Genomic DNA, 17,270 nt, shown 5'->3' with positions numbered 1-17,270 from the left:
TTCCCTGACGATTCAACGTTGTTGGTTTTCAGTCTTTACTTTCGTGCTGGTTTTGTGCAGCCGACAAAAAGACAGCTGCATTTGTGTTACTTAACAAAGACTTGGTTTAATTTTATATAAAGTTCTGAAACCCCAGAGCTTTAGATGTGTGATCTCGTGTCAGCGTGGGTTTGTGCTGCAGCTAAGCGGCTAAGCTAATCCACTTCACCGGGCTGGGGGTTTATTAACGTTTCATGGAGGCGAAATGTACAATAAACATCCACAAGATGCAGTTTTTAAACGCACGTTTAGTGTTAATGATCAGTCCAAGTTGTTGACTGACGTTTAAGCAGAGAAAGGTGCATTGCAGTTAATGTTTATGCGGTGGAAAAATGAATGAATGTCTGTCTGTATATGTTTGAGATAATAAAAGGATTATATTCTCCATTAATTTGGCAGGAGCCACCTACTTGGCCGTCTGGCTGCCATTGTGGCTAAACAAGTTCTCCTGGGTGAGTTATATTGTACTTTTTGATTTTTCTCAAGCATTATATATATATATATATATATATATATATATATATATATATATATATATATATATATATATATATATATATTCATTCATGAACACTATCCAAATATTGGATAGTATAATGGCTGTTGCCTCAATCTGTCAGTGATGATTGTGTTATCCCCCTTGGTTGAGTTTAAAGACCATGAGAAATTTAACAAACACGACTATCTGAGATAGGAGGTGCTTAATTGAAACAGATCTTATTTCTTTTTCATTCAAACTTACCTTGTTTTCTTTATCCTTTCAGGACACAAAGTGGTGGTTGTGGCATCAATATTTCTGGCAATTTCTATCGCAACAAGCGTGAGTAGATATCTTGTTTTATTCTAGTTTGTATAATGTTGAAATGCTGTCAATGATGATGATTTGTTACGATATTTCGAGTTTAATTGACCATGAGATATCTTACATGCACTACCATCTGAGACTTGACCATTTCTTGGTAAATTGACATTTGCTTCCTCGTGTTGTCAAATATTTGTTGTATATAATATCTTATGTGCCCATTTACAGTGAAGTACCTGGCTTTCCTGCGGAAGAGGATGAACACCAACCCCTCTCGTGGGCCGTACCATTTCAGAGCTCCCAGCAGGATCTTCTGGAGGACGGTCAGAGGTGAGAAAGTGGTATGAGTGATAACAGAAAAATGACAATCGGTAAAAGTGCAAAGGTGTCTTACTTAAAACTCCTTACTTAATTGTACTCGTGACAATGCAATTGCATTTCTTGTGTCGTGAGTCCCCTGTAAAAAGTTCAATATCATTTATTGAAGGAAGTCACTTGCAGATATGAATCTCTTGCTTTACAATGATGAGCATTTTATCCCGAAGCTGATCATCTTTTGATGAGACAAACCTCACGGATCTGATTGCTGAGTTGAGCAAGGATGAACTGTTTTGTCACAGAGCCGTTATTTAATTATTCTGAAGTTAATGTGAAGTTTCTTGTATTTAGGCATGCTGCCCCACAAAACCAAGAGAGGCCAGGCTGCCCTGGAGAGGCTGAAGGTGTTTGATGGCATCCCTCCACCTTACGACAAGGTGTGCTAACACTTAATCTTGATGACATGTTCATATCTGCTGTCCGTGATGTCATCTAACTTACCCCTTTTGTTTGAATAATAATTTTGAAAAGAGAAAATGTCTGAGGCATGCTCTTCCATAAATGTAAAAAAAGCAAAGTTTTCCTTTTCTAACCATGGCTTTTGATTTGCAGAGGAAGCGCATGGTTGTCCCAGCTACTCTTAAAATTGTCCGCCTGAAGCCCACTCGCAAGGTGAGCCTGGTTTATTTGATTTCATGAAAAAAAAATTATCAAATTTGGAAATTATCAGTTTTTAAACGCACGTTTAGTGTTAATGATCAGTCCAAGTTGTTGACTGTGACGTTTAAGCATAGAAAGGTGCATTGCTTTGTAAAACATTGCAGTTAATGTTTATGTGGTGGGAAAATGAGTAAATAAATGTCTATATGTATGAGATACTAAAACGATTACAGTTTCTCCTAATTAATTGTGCAGGTTCTGTTCCTTGATGGCAGGGGCCACCTACTTGGCCGTCTGGCTGCCATTGTGGCTAAACAAGTTCTCCTGGGTGAGTTATATTGTACATTTTTATTTTCTCAAGCATTTTATATATATATATATATATAATTTTTTTTTTTTTTCATGAACACTATCCAAATATTGGATAGTATAATGGCTGTTGCCTCAATCTGTCAGTGATGATTGTGTTATCCCCCTTGGTTGAGTTTAAAGACCATGAGAAATTTAACAAACACGACTATCTGAGATAGGAGGCGTTTAATTGATACAGATTATCTTATTTCTTTTTCATTCAGACTTACCTTGTTTTCTTTATCCTTTCAGGACACAAAGTGGTGGTTGTGAGATGCTAAGGCATCAATATTTCCGGCAATTTCTATCGCAACAAGCGTGAGTAGATATCTTTTATTCTAGTTTCTATAATGTTAAAATGCTGTCAATGATGATTTGTTACGATATTTCGAGTTTAATTGACCATGAGATATCTTACATGCACTACCATCTGAGACATGACCATTTCTTGGTAAATTGACATTTGCTTCCTCGTGTTGTCAAATATTTGTTGTATATAATATCTTATGTGCCCATTTACAGTGAAGTACCTGGCTTTCCTGCGGAAGAGGATGAACACCAACCCCTCTCGTGGGCCGTACCATTTCAGAGCTCCCAGCAGGATCTTCTGGAGGACGGTCAGAGGTGAGAAAGTGGTATGAGTGATAACAGAAAAATGACAATTGGTAAAACTGCAAATACCTGGACTTTACAAAGAAAGTGCAAAGGTGTCTTACTTGAAACTCCTTAATTGTACTCATGACAAAATGCAATTGCATTTCTTGTGTTGTGAGTCCTCTGTAAAAAGTTAAATATCAGGTATTGAAGGAAGTCACTTGCAGATATGAATCTCTTGCTTTACAATGATGAGCATTTTATCCCGAAGCTGATCATCTTTTGATGAGACAAACCTCACGGATCTGATTGCTGAGTTGAGCAAGGATGAACTGTTTTGTCACAGAGCCGTTATTTAATTATTCTGAAGTTAATGTGAAATTTCTTGTATTTAGGCATGCTGCCCCACAAAACCAAGAGAGGCCAGGCTGCCCTGGAGAGGCTGAAGGTGTTTGATGGCATCCCTCCACCGTACGACAAGGTGTGCTAACACTTTATCTTGATATGTTCATATCTGCTGTCCGTGATGTCATCTAACTTACCCCTTTTGTTTGAATAATGATTTTGAAAAGAGAAAATGTCTGAGGCATGCTCTTCCATAAATGTAAAAACGCCAAGTTTTCCTTTTTCTAACCTTGGCTTGTGATTTGCAGAGGAAGCGCATGGTTGTCCCAGCTGCTCTTAAAATCGTCCGCCTGAAGCCCACTCGCAAGGTGAGTCTGGTTTATTTGATTTCATGAAATGTATCAAATTTGGGAGTTATCTGTTTTTAGGAATGTCATCAAAAGTAAATGCCTCAGTTTACCATCAGTAGTTCTTGCTCTTTAGTCGAGGGATTTGTTGTTGGTCTTGGTGGACCTGATCAATTGGAACCTTTAAACTAAAGACTATAAACCTCTTGTTACCTGAGGAGAAAATCTGAGATGAGAATGATGTTGAACCAGCAATGTTGTCTTGTAAATTCATATGTAACGCATGTCTTCTATTCTTACAATCCCTTTCCTTTTTCCCTTCCCCCTTTTGATTTTATCAGTTTGCTCTGAGATAGGAGGCGCTTAATTGATACAGATGATCTTACTACTTTTTCATTCAAACTCACCTTGTTTTCTTTATCCTTTCAGGACACAAAGTGGTGGTTGTGAGATGTGAAGGCATCAATATTTCCGGCAATTTCTATCGCAACAACCGTGAGTAGATATCTTTTATTCTAGTTTCTATAATGTTAAAATGCTGTCAATGATGATTTGTTACGATAGTTCGAGTTTAATTGACCATGAGATATCTTACATGCACTACCATCTGAGACATGACCATTTCTTGGTAAATTTACATTTGCTTCCTCGCGGTGTCAAATATTTGTTGCGTATAATGTCTTATGTGTCCATTTACAGTGAAGTACCTGGCTTTCCTGCGGAAGAGGATGAACACCAACCCCTCTCGTGGGCCGTACCATTTCAGAGCTCCCAGCAGGATCTTCTGGAGGACGGTCAGAGGTGAGAAAGTGGTATGAGTAATAACAGAAAAATGACAATCGGTAAAACTGCAAATACCTGGACTTTACAAAGAAAGTGCAAAGATGTCTTACTTGAAACTCCTTACTTAATTGTACTCATGACAATGCAATTGCATTTCTTGTGTTGTGAGTCCCCTGTAAAAAGTTAAATATCATTTATTGAAGGGAGTCACTTGCAGATATGAATCTCTTGCTTTACAATGATGAGCATTTTATCCCGAAGCTGATCATCTTTTGATGAGACAAACCTCACGGATCTGATTGCTGAGTTGAGCAAGGATTAACTATTTTGTCACAGAGCCGTTATTTAATTATTCTGAAGTTAATGTGAAATTTCTTGTATTTAGGCATGCTGCCCCACAAAACCAAGAGAGGCCAGGCTGCCCTGGAGAGGCTGAAAGTGTTTGATGGCATCCCTCCACGACAAGAAAAAGGCATCCATCAGTCTGACCAAGAATGTTGAGCATGATTGCAAAATACAGATGTTCTCAAACAATACGGTGTACTCGTCTGAGCTGGTTTCATCTAGCAAATCAAGATGGAAGATGTTATGTACCACTGTGACTTGTATAACCTGGTAGACTGGGCATCCCTCCATACCAGACAGCTCCGTCACTGGTTTCTGCTCATCTATAAAACCATACTTGGAGTAACACCTCTCTACCTCTCTTCCCTCTTACACCTGTTACTCTGCCCTCAATCTGAGGTCCAGTTATTTCATTTTAAACTCCATCCCCAAAGCCCGTACAGTCTTCAGTTGCAGCGCCTTCCGGTTTGCTGCATCTAACGACTTACACCCTACAAAACACAAACTGCCCACATATTACACTCTGTCTTCAAACAAAATCTGCAACAAATTACAGTTGACTCTTGCACCTGTTGATCAGGACAACTTGCTGCATCCCATTTGCTTAATGTTTTTCAATGTAATTGTATTTATATTTATTGTACATGTGTACTGTTATGCAATTTTACATGTTTTTTTTTATTTCTAGCTTTCCCCTCAAAGTGCTTATGCTCTTTGTTCAGACTGCATTTTTAAATAAGAACTTGTTCTTAAATTGCTTGCTTGATTTAAATAAAGGTTAAAAAAAATGTGAATGCTTGAAATATGTTAAAATTGTTCATTATTTCAAAATTGGTTTCATGGTTTTCTGTGACAGATGGGACATTTATTCAGTTTGCCTTTTATTTGCTGTCAAATAACGAGTGAACAGACCAAAATATAGCCTAAATATAATATGGAAGATTGTTTTTGTTTGCAATGTGTAAATAGAATTGCTAGTTCTAAATTCTTAGCATTTTGCAAATTAGTTTTTTTTTTTCATTTTTTTTTTTTTTTTTTTTTAAGATTGTTTTACCAGTGATTCAACCAACAAATTTCAAAAAGGGAGAAAACATTTAATTTAATCGAGATGTACGATGGGAAGCATTTGAAGCGTACACAAGGGGAGAAATGATTAAGTATACAAACTCCAAGACTTGAAGAATACAATGAGGACATACAAACATTAGAAAAACAGATTTTAAAACTAGAATTGGAACTTTTATGAGAATGACATTGACAAACAGGAGAAAATAACACTACTGAGAGGTAAATATGATAAACGTACAAAGTTGCTATAAGCCTGGCAAATTACTGGCCTGCCAGGTTAAGAAAATGCAAGCCCAAAGAACAATTAACAGTATGACGATATCAGATGAATTAGGAGAGTTTTAAATCTGTTTGAGAAAAAAAATGCAAAAGATGATGCAAATTTGTCAATTGACGCTAGCCAAGCCTTCGATAGAATAGAATGGCAATAACTTTTTCATCTGCTTCCTAGATATGGACTAGGCAAAACATTTCTCAAATGAATTATTGTTGTATACAAACCCAGCAGAAGAAATATTGACTAACGGTACAATCTCTAAACTTTTTAGTTTACAACACTCAACCAGGCAAAGCTGCCCACTGTCTCCGCTGCTTTTTACTCTGGCGATAGAACACATCAGAATATATCTGGCATTAGAATTCTGGGCCACCATTTAGCATTATATGCTGATATGATTTTCTTCTTGACAAACCTGATTACTTTAATTGAAAACTTTGAGTTCTCTGGATACAGAATTAACAAGTCTAAGTCAGTGCTGTTATTTGTAAATGAAGAAAGACTGAACCCCAAAATAAATACACCATTTGCAACGACACAGGATGGATTTGAATACCTGGGTGTAATGATTAACCCAAAACTGGATGACATTGTCCCCACAAACATGACCCTTTGATGGACACAGTGACAGAGACGTTGGATCAATGGTCTTATTTGCCAATATCAATGATCGGATGCATAAACCTTATTAAAATGTCTGTTTTGCCTAAATTTATATATCTTTTTCAAGCAATCCCGCTCCCACTACCAAGTAACTTCAATAATAAAATTGTGTACCGGTATTTGTATTTGGCCAGTTCATTTGGAACAACAGGAAGGCTAGGCTTGTCTTAAGTTATTATATTTTATATTTTAATATATTTACCAGGACTTCAGGGCCCAAATCTTAAATGGTATTACTGGGCCACTCAACTAAGTTCTGCAGTATATTACGTTTCAGCATCTACACCACCTGCTTGGGTGGATATAGAACAAAAATCAGTCCCAGATTTGCCCATGAAGCAGTACTTGTATTCCTTGGATATCAAGACACTGAAAAGCAGACAAAAAACCCTTTTGTAAAAAACACAATATCAGTATGGTATGCAACACATAATTATGTAGATGAAACAATAACTGGGTCACAATTTCACTCATATCTGGGGAAATTAACAGTTTAAACCGGGTAAACTGGATGGGGGATTTAAATGATGGGCCGAAAAAGGAATTAGGATGGTTTCGGATCTTTATTTTGAGGGTATCTTTCTCACATTTAAACAACTTTGTCAGAGGTGTCAAGATCCCTGAAAACATTTTTTCAAATATTTGAAGTAAAAATTGTTATCAAAATGTAAGATAATCATGCCCACACCCCCGCTGTCAGTTATTAGGAAAACTGCTTAATAATTTGGATGGTAAGTCAAGACCTATCATCAGCTCCTTCTTCCATAATCCAAGTGATGGTGGTTCAACATTTTTCCAATATAGTGCAATCATTCTTCTTGCATGGAGAAGTCCAAAATCAATCATTTTCAATTGCGTTGTTGTTTTGATAGTGTCTTTGGGGTATATTCCAAGTATGTAGATTGTTGGCCTCAAAGGAATATTATTATTGGTCATCCACGATAAACATTTGACTACATTGTCCCAGAATAACAGAATCTTCGGTCATTCCCATAAGCAGCTGGGCAGAGCAGATCAGACAGAGAGGAGAGACACAGACACGATGGTAAATTGGTGCGCTACATGGATGATAATATAGACAGCAGACACTGAGGTGGTCAGAGAGGGGGACTGCAGGGCAGCATGTAGCTCCTGAAGTTCTGCAAACATGCATAGAAAAGGGGAGGGCAGACCAGCACAATGGAGAACAATTATGCTTTTTGAGATACTTCTAATTAATAACTGAGGGTTGATCTGAAGAAAGGACAGTGAAGAAGAGGGTTGATGGGCACCGGTCAGTGGATCATGTTGGTGTCCCCCGGCAGCATAGGCCATATACAGCAGCATATTTACAAGGAAGTTATCTTTAAAACGAACTGTTTTAGCCTTGCCTAGTTGTAGCTATGACTACTGGCATTAACACACTAGAGTTTACACTAACTATAGGCTTTACTAAACAGAAAGGTTTTAAGTTTGGTTTTAAAGGTGGAGGTGGTGTCAGCATCCTTTACCCAGATTGGAAGTTCTGCATTTGGATATGGAACTACGAGTAAACCTGCACTCTGAGAACTGAGAGCTCTGTTAGGAACATAAAGTACTATTAGGTTTTGCAAATATCCCGCAGCTAGGCCATTTTGAGCTTTATAAGCAAGTAATACAATTGTGAATTAGATTCCAAGTTTTACAGGGAGCCAATGGAGGAAGTGAACACAGGCTCTTATTGATTCTTCTCAGCACTCGGGCTGCTGCATTTTGGATCAGCTGGAGCCTATTCAGCGAATTACTTGGACATCCTGCTAATAACACATTACAGTAATCTGGTCTAGAAGATACAAACGCGTTACAAACCTGACTAATATGCTGTTTATACGATAAATCCTGATTGAAAAATAACACCAAGGCTTCTCACAGTAATACTGGAGGCCATCGCAACACCATCTAATCCCTTCCTACGGTATTCAGACCAAAAATAATAACCTTTGTTTTATCTGAATTAAGAAGCAAAAAATAGGTGGACACCCAGTCCTGATGTCCTTAAGATATGCCTGAAGTTTAGCTAATGGTTCTGTTTCATCTGGCTTCATAGACAAATACAGTTGCATAACATCTGCATAGCATGTATCACTTGATTCAAGATTATACTTCCTAACAGGCTGCATGTATGAACTGAAAAAGACTGGCCCTAGCACTGAACCCTGCATGACACCGTAGCAGACTACATTGAAGAAACCTCATGTACATAAACTGGAATCTGTCAGATAAATGTGATTATAACCAACGTGGGCCTGCCCCTTTTGTCCCTTTAGTCCCAACAAGACGCTCTTTTTTTGAATATCTATCTATCTATCTATCTATCTATCTATCTATCTATCTATCTATCTATCTATCTATCTATCTATCTATCTATCTATCTATCTATCTATCTATCTATCTATCTATCTATCTATCTATCTATCTATCTATCTATCTATCTATCTATCTATCTATCTATCTATCTATCTATCTATCTATCTATCTATCTATCTATCTATCTATCTATCTATCTATCTATCTATCTATCTATCTATCTATCTATCTATCTATCTATCTATTTTTAAAGAGCTTCCCTGAGAGCTGAGTCTTTCAGAAGTAAACAATCTTTTTTTTAACTATTTATCTAAAAAATAAAATTACAAAATGAGGCAGCACTGTGGCTTAGTGGTTAGCACTGTTGCCTCACAGCAAGAAGGTTCGACTCCCAGGCCCGGCAGGGGCCTTTCTATGTGGAGTTTGCATGTTCTCCCCGTGCTTGCGTGGGTTTTCTCCGGGTACTCCAGCTTCCTCCCACAGTCCAAAAACATGCATATTAGGTTAATTGGTGATTCTAAATTGCCCGTAGGTGTGAGCGTGAGTGTGGTTGTGAGCATGGTTTGTGTGTTTATATGTGGCCTTGTGATGGACTGGTGACCTGTCCAGGGTGTAACCCCTGCCTCTCACCTGAAATGAGCTGGGATAGGCTCCAGCAGACCCACGGGTATAGATAATGGATGGATGGATGGATGGATAAAATGACACTTTGAATTTATGGGACATGGGACTGAACTACATCCTGTAACACCTCAACTATGCAGGCCCTGCCCTCCATCCAGGACCTGTACCTGTCCAGACTCAGGAAACAGGCGGGTAACATCTCTGCATCTCTTCTTCCCTCTGGCTGTGTCTGAAACAATAAGCTAAAACAATAACAATAACTCTCGAATCAGTTACTTATGTGTACATATATCTGTATATTTATTTTACGTATTGTTTTTATTTTTTATTTTATTTCAATTATCTTATTTTTATTTATTTATTTTTTTGTTTTATTCTTGCTTATGTTTATATTTCCATGTTTTTTTTTTTCACTTAAGAGAGCCAAGTGAACCGAAGCCAAATTCCTTGTGTGTGCTGACATACCTGGCAATAAAAGCGATTCTGATTCTGATTTATCATTCATGTATTTATTTATTTATTTATTTTTATCATTCAGAGGATTTAAAGACATCTTTGTACACCAGGGATAAGTCAATTACTCAAAACTGAACAGCTTTTATCTGGAGGGCCTCAGGTAATTCATAAAAAAAAGAAGATACATTTGTGGTGAAATCTTCATGATTAATGGTAAACCTTACGTCTTTTAAAACACCCCAAAATATTATGTGAAAAGAACACATGGTTAAAATAATTTAACACTCTTGACAAAGAGAGCTAATACTAATGATATTATGCTACTCTGTATTTAAATAGATTAAGTTTAGTTGTGTGTCATGTTATGCAAGTCTTTAAGGCATCAACATTTGAGCCAGTGCTCTGCGTTGATAGTTCATGTAATAATTTATGCTTAATTAAATAACAGTGTACAAACGCGCAGATAACGGTATAAATATATAACGCGGTAAAAATATATAGCACAACAGTGCATATTACAGACCAATATTATGAACCCCGCCCCCCCGCAAAAGAGCCAATTCTTTTAAAAATAGTGTCGAGTTACACATGTAACTTTTAGTGGCCCAGTACAGAAAATAAAAGAATCAGAATCAGAATCATGTTTATTTGGCCAAGTCAGGTCAAACAAGACAGGAAATTTGACTCGGATATTTTCGCTCACTGTACAGTAAATAGTCAAATGACAGCTCTTATTAACATATATACAATTATTTTTAAAAAGTGAAAGGTGCAGCAGTAGCTACGAGGTAGACATGGTTATTGCAAGGTGCATTGTTACACCATATGATTTTGGTTATTATCAGTACTCGAGTTGAGGGGGGATGAGGGGGGATGGCATCCCCACCTGAAATAAAAACGGTTAAAATCATCCCCCCTGTAAAACTGCCATCCCCCCTTTCCATCCCTTATGTCATTTCATCAATGAATGTGGTATTACTGCTATTTCAACATTTAGAGTTATCACCAGAAAAATAACTTATTTGACAATTTTCACCTGTTTCAAGTACACTTTCACTTAAAATAAGTAGGAAAATCTGCCAGTGGGACAAGATTTATCTTCTTATTACAAGCAAAGAAATCTTGTTCCACTGGCAGATTTTTCTACTTATTTCAAGTGAAAATCTACTTGAAACAGGTGAAAATTGTTGTTTTTTCCAGTGATGAGTCTGGTTTTAAGTGTAATGAGATTTCTTTACTAAAATGAGACATTTTAACTAGAGATAAGACAAATATTCTTGTTAAGATTTTGAGTTTTTGCAGTGATCCATTTTACTTATCCTGTGAAGGACAGAGGCATATTGATAAGTTCAGAAAAGTGTTTTTTATTGTTGTGTTTTGATGTATTTGATGTAAGCCCAGTGGATATTTAAAGCTTACAGAAGGCTGCATTTAACTGCTGCTATGTCATTCCTGCAGTATTTCTGCAGGTGTTTTGGTCACTGCTATTATTTGTAATATATTATATTATTTATAATCAGCACAAATTATCTGTCCCCATATGATAAATCCACCACCCCCCCTGATTTCTTTTTACAACTCGAGTACTGGTTATTATTATTATAAAAGAATGTGGAATGTCTTATAAAATAATGTGTAACATTTTTAATATACTTTATAGAAATGAAACGAGTGACAACAGAGGCTGAGACAGTTAACATTATGAACTATTTTCCTGTGTTTGCCGCTGGGGGCGGTGTTAGTAATCATGAACGTAAAAATGATGAACATTCCAACGAGAAAGAACTTCACGGTCCGTCACTTCCGGCCGCCCCTGCCTTTTACAACGGGCGACCCCGTGTATCTTTCTTTTCGCGCATCATGGCGGACCGGTTCAATAAGGTACGGGGCCACCGCGGAGAATAAATGCTGTTTTTATCCATTTTAATCGCATTAAAGTCATGTTAATGAGTTCAGTTATTACATAAAACGAATTAAGTCACTCTACGGGTTCTTAATTTTCGTTTCACTTCCCGTAAGAGTCTAATTTTAAGGCGTTTGTCGTCGCTGTAGCTGCCGGTGAACATGCCTTCATCATGGCAGCTTCCCTGACCATTCCACGTTGTTGGTTTTCACACTTTACTTTCCTGTTGGGTTTGTGCAGCCGACAAAAAGACAACTGGATTTGTGTTACTTAACAAGGACTTGGTTTAGTTTTATATAAGTGCTATTCCGAAACCCCAGAGCTTTAGATGTGTGATCTCGTGTCAGCGTGGGTTTGTGCTGCGGCTAAGCAGCTAAGCTAATCCACTTCACCGGGCTGGGGTTTTATTATTAACGTTTCATGGAGGAAAGATGTACAAAAAACATCCACAAGATGCAGTTTGTAAACGGACGTTTAGTGTTAATGATCAGTCCAAGTTGTTGACTGACGTTTAAGCAGAGAAAGGTGCACTGCAGTTAATGTTTATGCGGTGGAAAAATTAATAAATGTATATGTTTGAGATAATAAAATTATATTTTCTCCTTTGCAGGTTCTGCTCCTTGATGGCAGGGGCCACCTCCTTGGCCGTCTGGCTGCCATTGTGGCTAAACAAGTTCTTCTGGGTGAGTTATATTGTACATTTTGATTTTATATACAGTTGTGACAGTGTTTACCTTCTTCCTGATTTCTTTTTTTTTTTTTTGCATGTTTGTCAAACTTAAATGTTTCAGATTGTAAAACAAATTTAAATATTAGACAAAGATAACACAAGTAAACACAAAATTCTATTTTTAAATGAAGGTTTTTATTAAGGGAAAAAGAATCCAAACCTACATAGCCCTGTGTGAAAGTTATTGCCCCATAAATAGGACCTGTCTGACAAAGTGAAGTAAACCAAAAGATCCTCAAAAGCTAGATATCATGCGATCCAAAGCAATTCAGGAACAAATGAGAAAAACAAAGTAATTGAGATCTATCAGTCTGGAAAAGGTTACAAAGCCATTTCTAAAGCTTTGGGACTCCAGCGAACCAATGGTGGTGAACCTTCCCAGGAGGCCGGCCGAACAAAATTACCCCAAGAGCAGCGACGCCTCATACAAGAGTCACAAAAGACCCCAGAACATCCAAAGAACTGCAGACCTCACTTGCCTCAATTAATGTCATTGTTCATGACTCCACCATAAGAAAGAGCCGGGCAAATATGGCTGCATGACAGAGTTTCGAGACGAAAACCACTGCTGAGCAAAACAGTAACAACATAAAACAAACAAAGGCTGGTCTCAGTTTTGCCAGAAAACATCTTGATGATCCAAGACTTTTGGGAAATACTCTGTGGACTGACAAGACAAAAGTTGAACTTTTTGGAAGGTGTATGTCCCATTACATCTGGCGTAAAAGTAACACTGCATTTCAGAAAAGGAACAGTAAAATATGGTGGTGGTAGTGTGATGGTCTGGGGCTGTTTTGCTGCTTCAGGACCTGGAAGACTTGCTGTGGTAAATGGAACCATGAATTCTGCTGTCTCGGGTTCTGCAGCAGGACAATTATCTAAAACACACCAGCAAGTCCAAGTCTGAATGGCTTAAGAAAAACAAAATGAAGACTTGGGAGTGGCCTAGTCAAAGTTCCGACCTGAATCCGATTGAGATGCTGTGGCATGACCTTGAAAAGGCGCTTCATGCTTAAACCCTCCAATGCGGCTGAATGTCAACAATTCTGCAAAGATGTAAATCAAGTTAGCAAGTTTTAAAGGATGAAATTCTTTGTTTTGTTTTCTTAAACTTCTCATGAAGCGTTTCCTTTTTTTTTTCTTTTTACATGTACAAAAAAAAAAGAAATGAGTGGACCAAAATTCCTCCCCAGCGCTGTAAAAGACTCTTTGCCAGCTATCACAAACGCTTGATTGCAGTTGTTGCTGCTAAGGGCCCAACCAGTTATTAGGTTTAGGGGGAATAACTTTTTCACACAGGGCCATGTAAGTTTGGATTTTTCTTTCCCCTTAATAATAAAAAAACTGCATTTTGTGTTAACTCATCTTTGTCTAATATTTCAATTTGTTTGATCTGAAACATTTAAGTGCGACAAACACACTTAATCAAGGAATCCGGAAGGGGGAAAACACTTTTTCACGCAACTGTATGTGTCATGAACACTATCCAAATATTGGATAGTATAATGGCTGTTGCCTCAATCTGTCTGTGATGATTGTGTTATCCCCCTTGGTTGAGTTTAAAGACCATGAGAAATTTAACAAACACGACTATCTGAGATAGGAGGTGCTTAATTGATACAGATGATCTTATTTCCTTTTCATTTAGACTTACCTTGTTTTCTTTATCCTTTCAGGACACAAAGTGGTGGTTGTGAGATGTGAAGGCATCAATATTTCCGGCAATTTCTATCGCAACAAGCGTGAGTTCATATCTTGTTTTATTGTTTCTATAATGTTGAAATGCTGTCAATGATGATTTGTTACGATAGTTCGAGTTTAATTGACCATGAGATATCTTACATGCACTACCATCTGAGACATGACCATTTCTTGGTAAATTTACATTTGCTTCCTCGTGCTGTCAAATACTGGTTGTGTATAATGTCTTATGTGTCCATTTACAGTGAAGTACCTGGCTTTCCTGCGGAAGAGGATGAACACCAACCCCTCTCGTGGGCCGTACCATTTCAGAGCTCCCAGCAGGATCTTCTGGAGGACGGTCAGAGGTGAGAAAGTGGTATGAGTAATAACAGAAAAATGACAATCGGTAAAACTGCAATTACCTGGACTTTACAAAGAATGTGTAACGGTGTCTTACTTGAAACTCCTTAATTGTACTCATGACAAAATGCAATTGCATTTCTTGTGTTGTGAGTCCTCTGTAAAAAGTTAAATATCAGGTATTGAAGGAAGTCACTTGCAGATATGAATCTCTCTTGCTTTACAATGATGAGCATTTTATCCCGAAGCTGATCATCTTTTGATGAGACAAACCTCACGGATCTGATTGCTGAGTTGAGCAAGGATGAACTGTTTTGTCACAGAGCTGTTATTTAATTATTCTGAAGTTAATTTGAAATTTCTTGTATTTAGGCATGCTGCCCCACAAAACCAAGAGAGGCCAGGCTGCCCTGGAGAGGCTGAAGGTGTTTGATGGCATCCCTCCACCTTACGACAAGGTGTGCTAACACTTTATCTTGATGACCTGTTTATATCTGCTGTCCGTGATGTCATCTAACTTACCCCTTTTGTTTGAATAATGATTTTGAAAAGAGAAAATGTCTGAGGCACGCTCTTCCATAAATGTAAAAATGCCAAATTTTCCTTTTTCTAATCATGGTTTTTGATTTGCAGAGGAAGCGCATGGTTGTCCCAGCTGCTCTTAAAATTGTCCGCCTGAAGCCCACTCGCAAGGTGAGCCTGGTTTATTTGATTTCATGCAATGTATCAAATTTGGGAGTATCTCTTGTTTTAGGAATGTCATCAAAAGTAAATGCCTCAGTTTACCATCAGTAGTTCTTGCTCTTTAGTCGAGGGATTGGTTGTTGGTCTTGGTGGACCTGATCAATTGGAACCTTTTAAACTAGAGACTATAAACCTCGTGTTACCTGAGGAGAAAATCTGAGATGAGAATGTTATACCAGCAATGTTTTAAGTAAGTTCACATGTAACGCATCTCTTCTACTCTGACAATCTCTTTTTTTCCTTTTTCCCTTCCCCCTTTGGATTATATCAGTTTGCTCTGCTTGGGCGTCTGGCACACGAGGTTGGGTGGAAGTACCAGGCCATCACAGCAACTCTTGAGGAGAAGAGAAAGGAGAAGGCCAAGCTCCGCTATGTTAAGAAAAAGGCTTCCATCAGTCTGACCAAGGTGGCAGAGAAGAATGTTGAGAGCAAGATTGCAAAATACACAGATGTTCTCAAACAATACGGTGTACTCGTCTGAGCTGGTTTCATCTAGCAAATAAAGACAATAAATGTTTATATAAAGTGTTGTGTCTTGTGTTAAGTGGTGGGGGAAGAACAAGACTGTTTATTGGTCATCAGTTGCCCTGATTTAAAAAGAAAAAAATCCATTGAATGTACAAGTGGTCATTATGTTCAGTTATCTGAACATTGAGTTTTGGTCAAAGTATTATCCATTCGTAGAACTTGAGGAATAGTTTTGGCATTTGATTAACAGTTCACCAGGACATAGTGCTTCATGTAAATCTTAAACCCCATGTTTTGGATTAGGGGATTTAATTGAATCAACCTTTTATTGCATCTTTGGAAAAGGATGTTAAAGTTGTGTTGGCACAATGTGTCCAAAAGGCAGATGTATCTTATATTGCTCTAGTAATTCATGTCAAAGCTGATGGTCTCTCTTGCTGCAGGTCAAGTCTCCACCAGCAGATGGAGGCATTGCACTTCAAGTGAAAACATTCTCTGCGTTTTCTGTTGAAGCATTTTTGTAATTGCAAAACATGTTTATATCCTTAATGTGAAAGTGAATTTTGAACTACTTGGGCAAAGTTGAGCTCATTGTGTGAAAGTACAGTATGTATGTAAAAACCTGACAACAGGGTAATGTTAATCATTTAGTTTTAAAGAATTAAGGAGCCCCTCTGGTGACATGAAAAAACAATGTGTGGCCACGAGTTAATGCGTGGCCTTGCATTTTATTTTTTTTCTAATTTTACCAAATCATAGTTTTCACTGCCCCTTTGAGCTGTCTGTAGCTCCTCTACCTTCATTAGGTCAGAACCTGATGTTATTACCATCCACTTCAGCTACTCTCCTCAATGATCCTTTATTAATCAGCAGTGCTCTAAAATTGAGAATAATTTTACTTTAAGGTGTTTGCCATTAAAGTGCTTTGCCACTGCTAGGGCAGCGTGGTACGGTCTGTTTTAATTAAAACCTCCTGGTCCAAGTTTAAATTACTCAACCATACATCATTTACTCAGCTCATTCAAACTTTTTTTGAGGTCAAGTGTCATCATACTCTGTTCTGCTAGTTCAAAGCCCAAAGTGGACAAGACCCGGTTGCTTTGCTTCAGGTGTGTGGGCGTTCATCTGTTTGGGCTGAGTGTAAGCATGTGGATCATGTTTGGTGACCTGACCCGACTCATTTAGTTTCAGCATCACAACTTAACTCTTGTAGCTGTGGCTTTATGGGATAGCATTCATATCTTATTTGAGCCGATTCATTTTTCTGGGCAATGACATTCGGGTCATGATAGTCTTTACATTTTCTGTTGTCCATGGACTAAATTGATTATCTTAGGATAACCTGACCTATTAGACGGATATGGCTGCAGGTTTTCCTTCATTAC

General features: G+C 37.9%; 1 protein-coding gene and 11 non-coding genes across 12 annotated transcripts; all 12 read left to right on the top strand.

Annotated features, from left to right (window-relative positions):
- The first annotated feature begins 451 nt into the window (after positions 1-451).
- rpl13a (ribosomal protein L13a) lies at positions 452-15,942 on the top strand. Its single transcript, XM_061742921.1, is given in 11 exon segments — positions 452-491; positions 804-859; positions 1,070-1,171; positions 1,511-1,596; positions 1,772-1,831; positions 2,075-2,147; positions 2,423-2,488; positions 2,693-2,794; positions 3,160-3,245; positions 3,418-3,477; positions 15,689-15,942. Coding segments are annotated over 9 exon segments (816 nt in total). The 5' UTR covers positions 452-491; positions 804-859; positions 1,070-1,098; the 3' UTR covers positions 15,899-15,942.
- LOC133462994 (small nucleolar RNA Z195/SNORD33/SNORD32 family) lies at positions 652-734 on the top strand. Its single transcript, XR_009784318.1, has one exon. It is a non-coding gene; the product is annotated as a small nucleolar RNA Z195/SNORD33/SNORD32 family (small nucleolar RNA).
- Positions 905-987, top strand: LOC133462992 (small nucleolar RNA Z195/SNORD33/SNORD32 family). Its single transcript, XR_009784316.1, has one exon. It is a non-coding gene; the product is annotated as a small nucleolar RNA Z195/SNORD33/SNORD32 family (small nucleolar RNA).
- Positions 1,359-1,434, top strand: LOC133463002 (small nucleolar RNA SNORD50). The gene has a single exon (XR_009784326.1). It is a non-coding gene; the product is annotated as a small nucleolar RNA SNORD50 (small nucleolar RNA).
- On the top strand, positions 2,268-2,350 carry LOC133462993 (small nucleolar RNA Z195/SNORD33/SNORD32 family). Its single transcript, XR_009784317.1, has one exon. It is a non-coding gene; the product is annotated as a small nucleolar RNA Z195/SNORD33/SNORD32 family (small nucleolar RNA).
- On the top strand, positions 2,531-2,610 carry LOC133462988 (small nucleolar RNA Z195/SNORD33/SNORD32 family). Its single transcript, XR_009784312.1, has one exon. It is a non-coding gene; the product is annotated as a small nucleolar RNA Z195/SNORD33/SNORD32 family (small nucleolar RNA).
- Positions 3,008-3,083, top strand: LOC133463001 (small nucleolar RNA SNORD50). The gene has a single exon (XR_009784325.1). It is a non-coding gene; the product is annotated as a small nucleolar RNA SNORD50 (small nucleolar RNA).
- Positions 3,994-4,073, top strand: LOC133462991 (small nucleolar RNA Z195/SNORD33/SNORD32 family). The gene has a single exon (XR_009784315.1). It is a non-coding gene; the product is annotated as a small nucleolar RNA Z195/SNORD33/SNORD32 family (small nucleolar RNA).
- On the top strand, positions 4,473-4,548 carry LOC133462999 (small nucleolar RNA SNORD50). The gene has a single exon (XR_009784323.1). It is a non-coding gene; the product is annotated as a small nucleolar RNA SNORD50 (small nucleolar RNA).
- LOC133462995 (small nucleolar RNA Z195/SNORD33/SNORD32 family) lies at positions 14,152-14,234 on the top strand. The gene has a single exon (XR_009784319.1). It is a non-coding gene; the product is annotated as a small nucleolar RNA Z195/SNORD33/SNORD32 family (small nucleolar RNA).
- Positions 14,415-14,494, top strand: LOC133462990 (small nucleolar RNA Z195/SNORD33/SNORD32 family). The gene has a single exon (XR_009784314.1). It is a non-coding gene; the product is annotated as a small nucleolar RNA Z195/SNORD33/SNORD32 family (small nucleolar RNA).
- LOC133462998 (small nucleolar RNA SNORD50) lies at positions 14,894-14,969 on the top strand. The gene has a single exon (XR_009784322.1). It is a non-coding gene; the product is annotated as a small nucleolar RNA SNORD50 (small nucleolar RNA).
- Positions 15,943-17,270: the final 1,328 nt, after the last annotated feature.

Source organism: Cololabis saira, chromosome 16, assembly GCF_033807715.1.
Source record: "Cololabis saira isolate AMF1-May2022 chromosome 16, fColSai1.1, whole genome shotgun sequence".
Taxonomy (NCBI): domain Eukaryota; kingdom Metazoa; phylum Chordata; class Actinopteri; order Beloniformes; family Belonidae; genus Cololabis; species Cololabis saira.
This window is presented reverse-complemented; position numbering and strand designations above follow the sequence as displayed.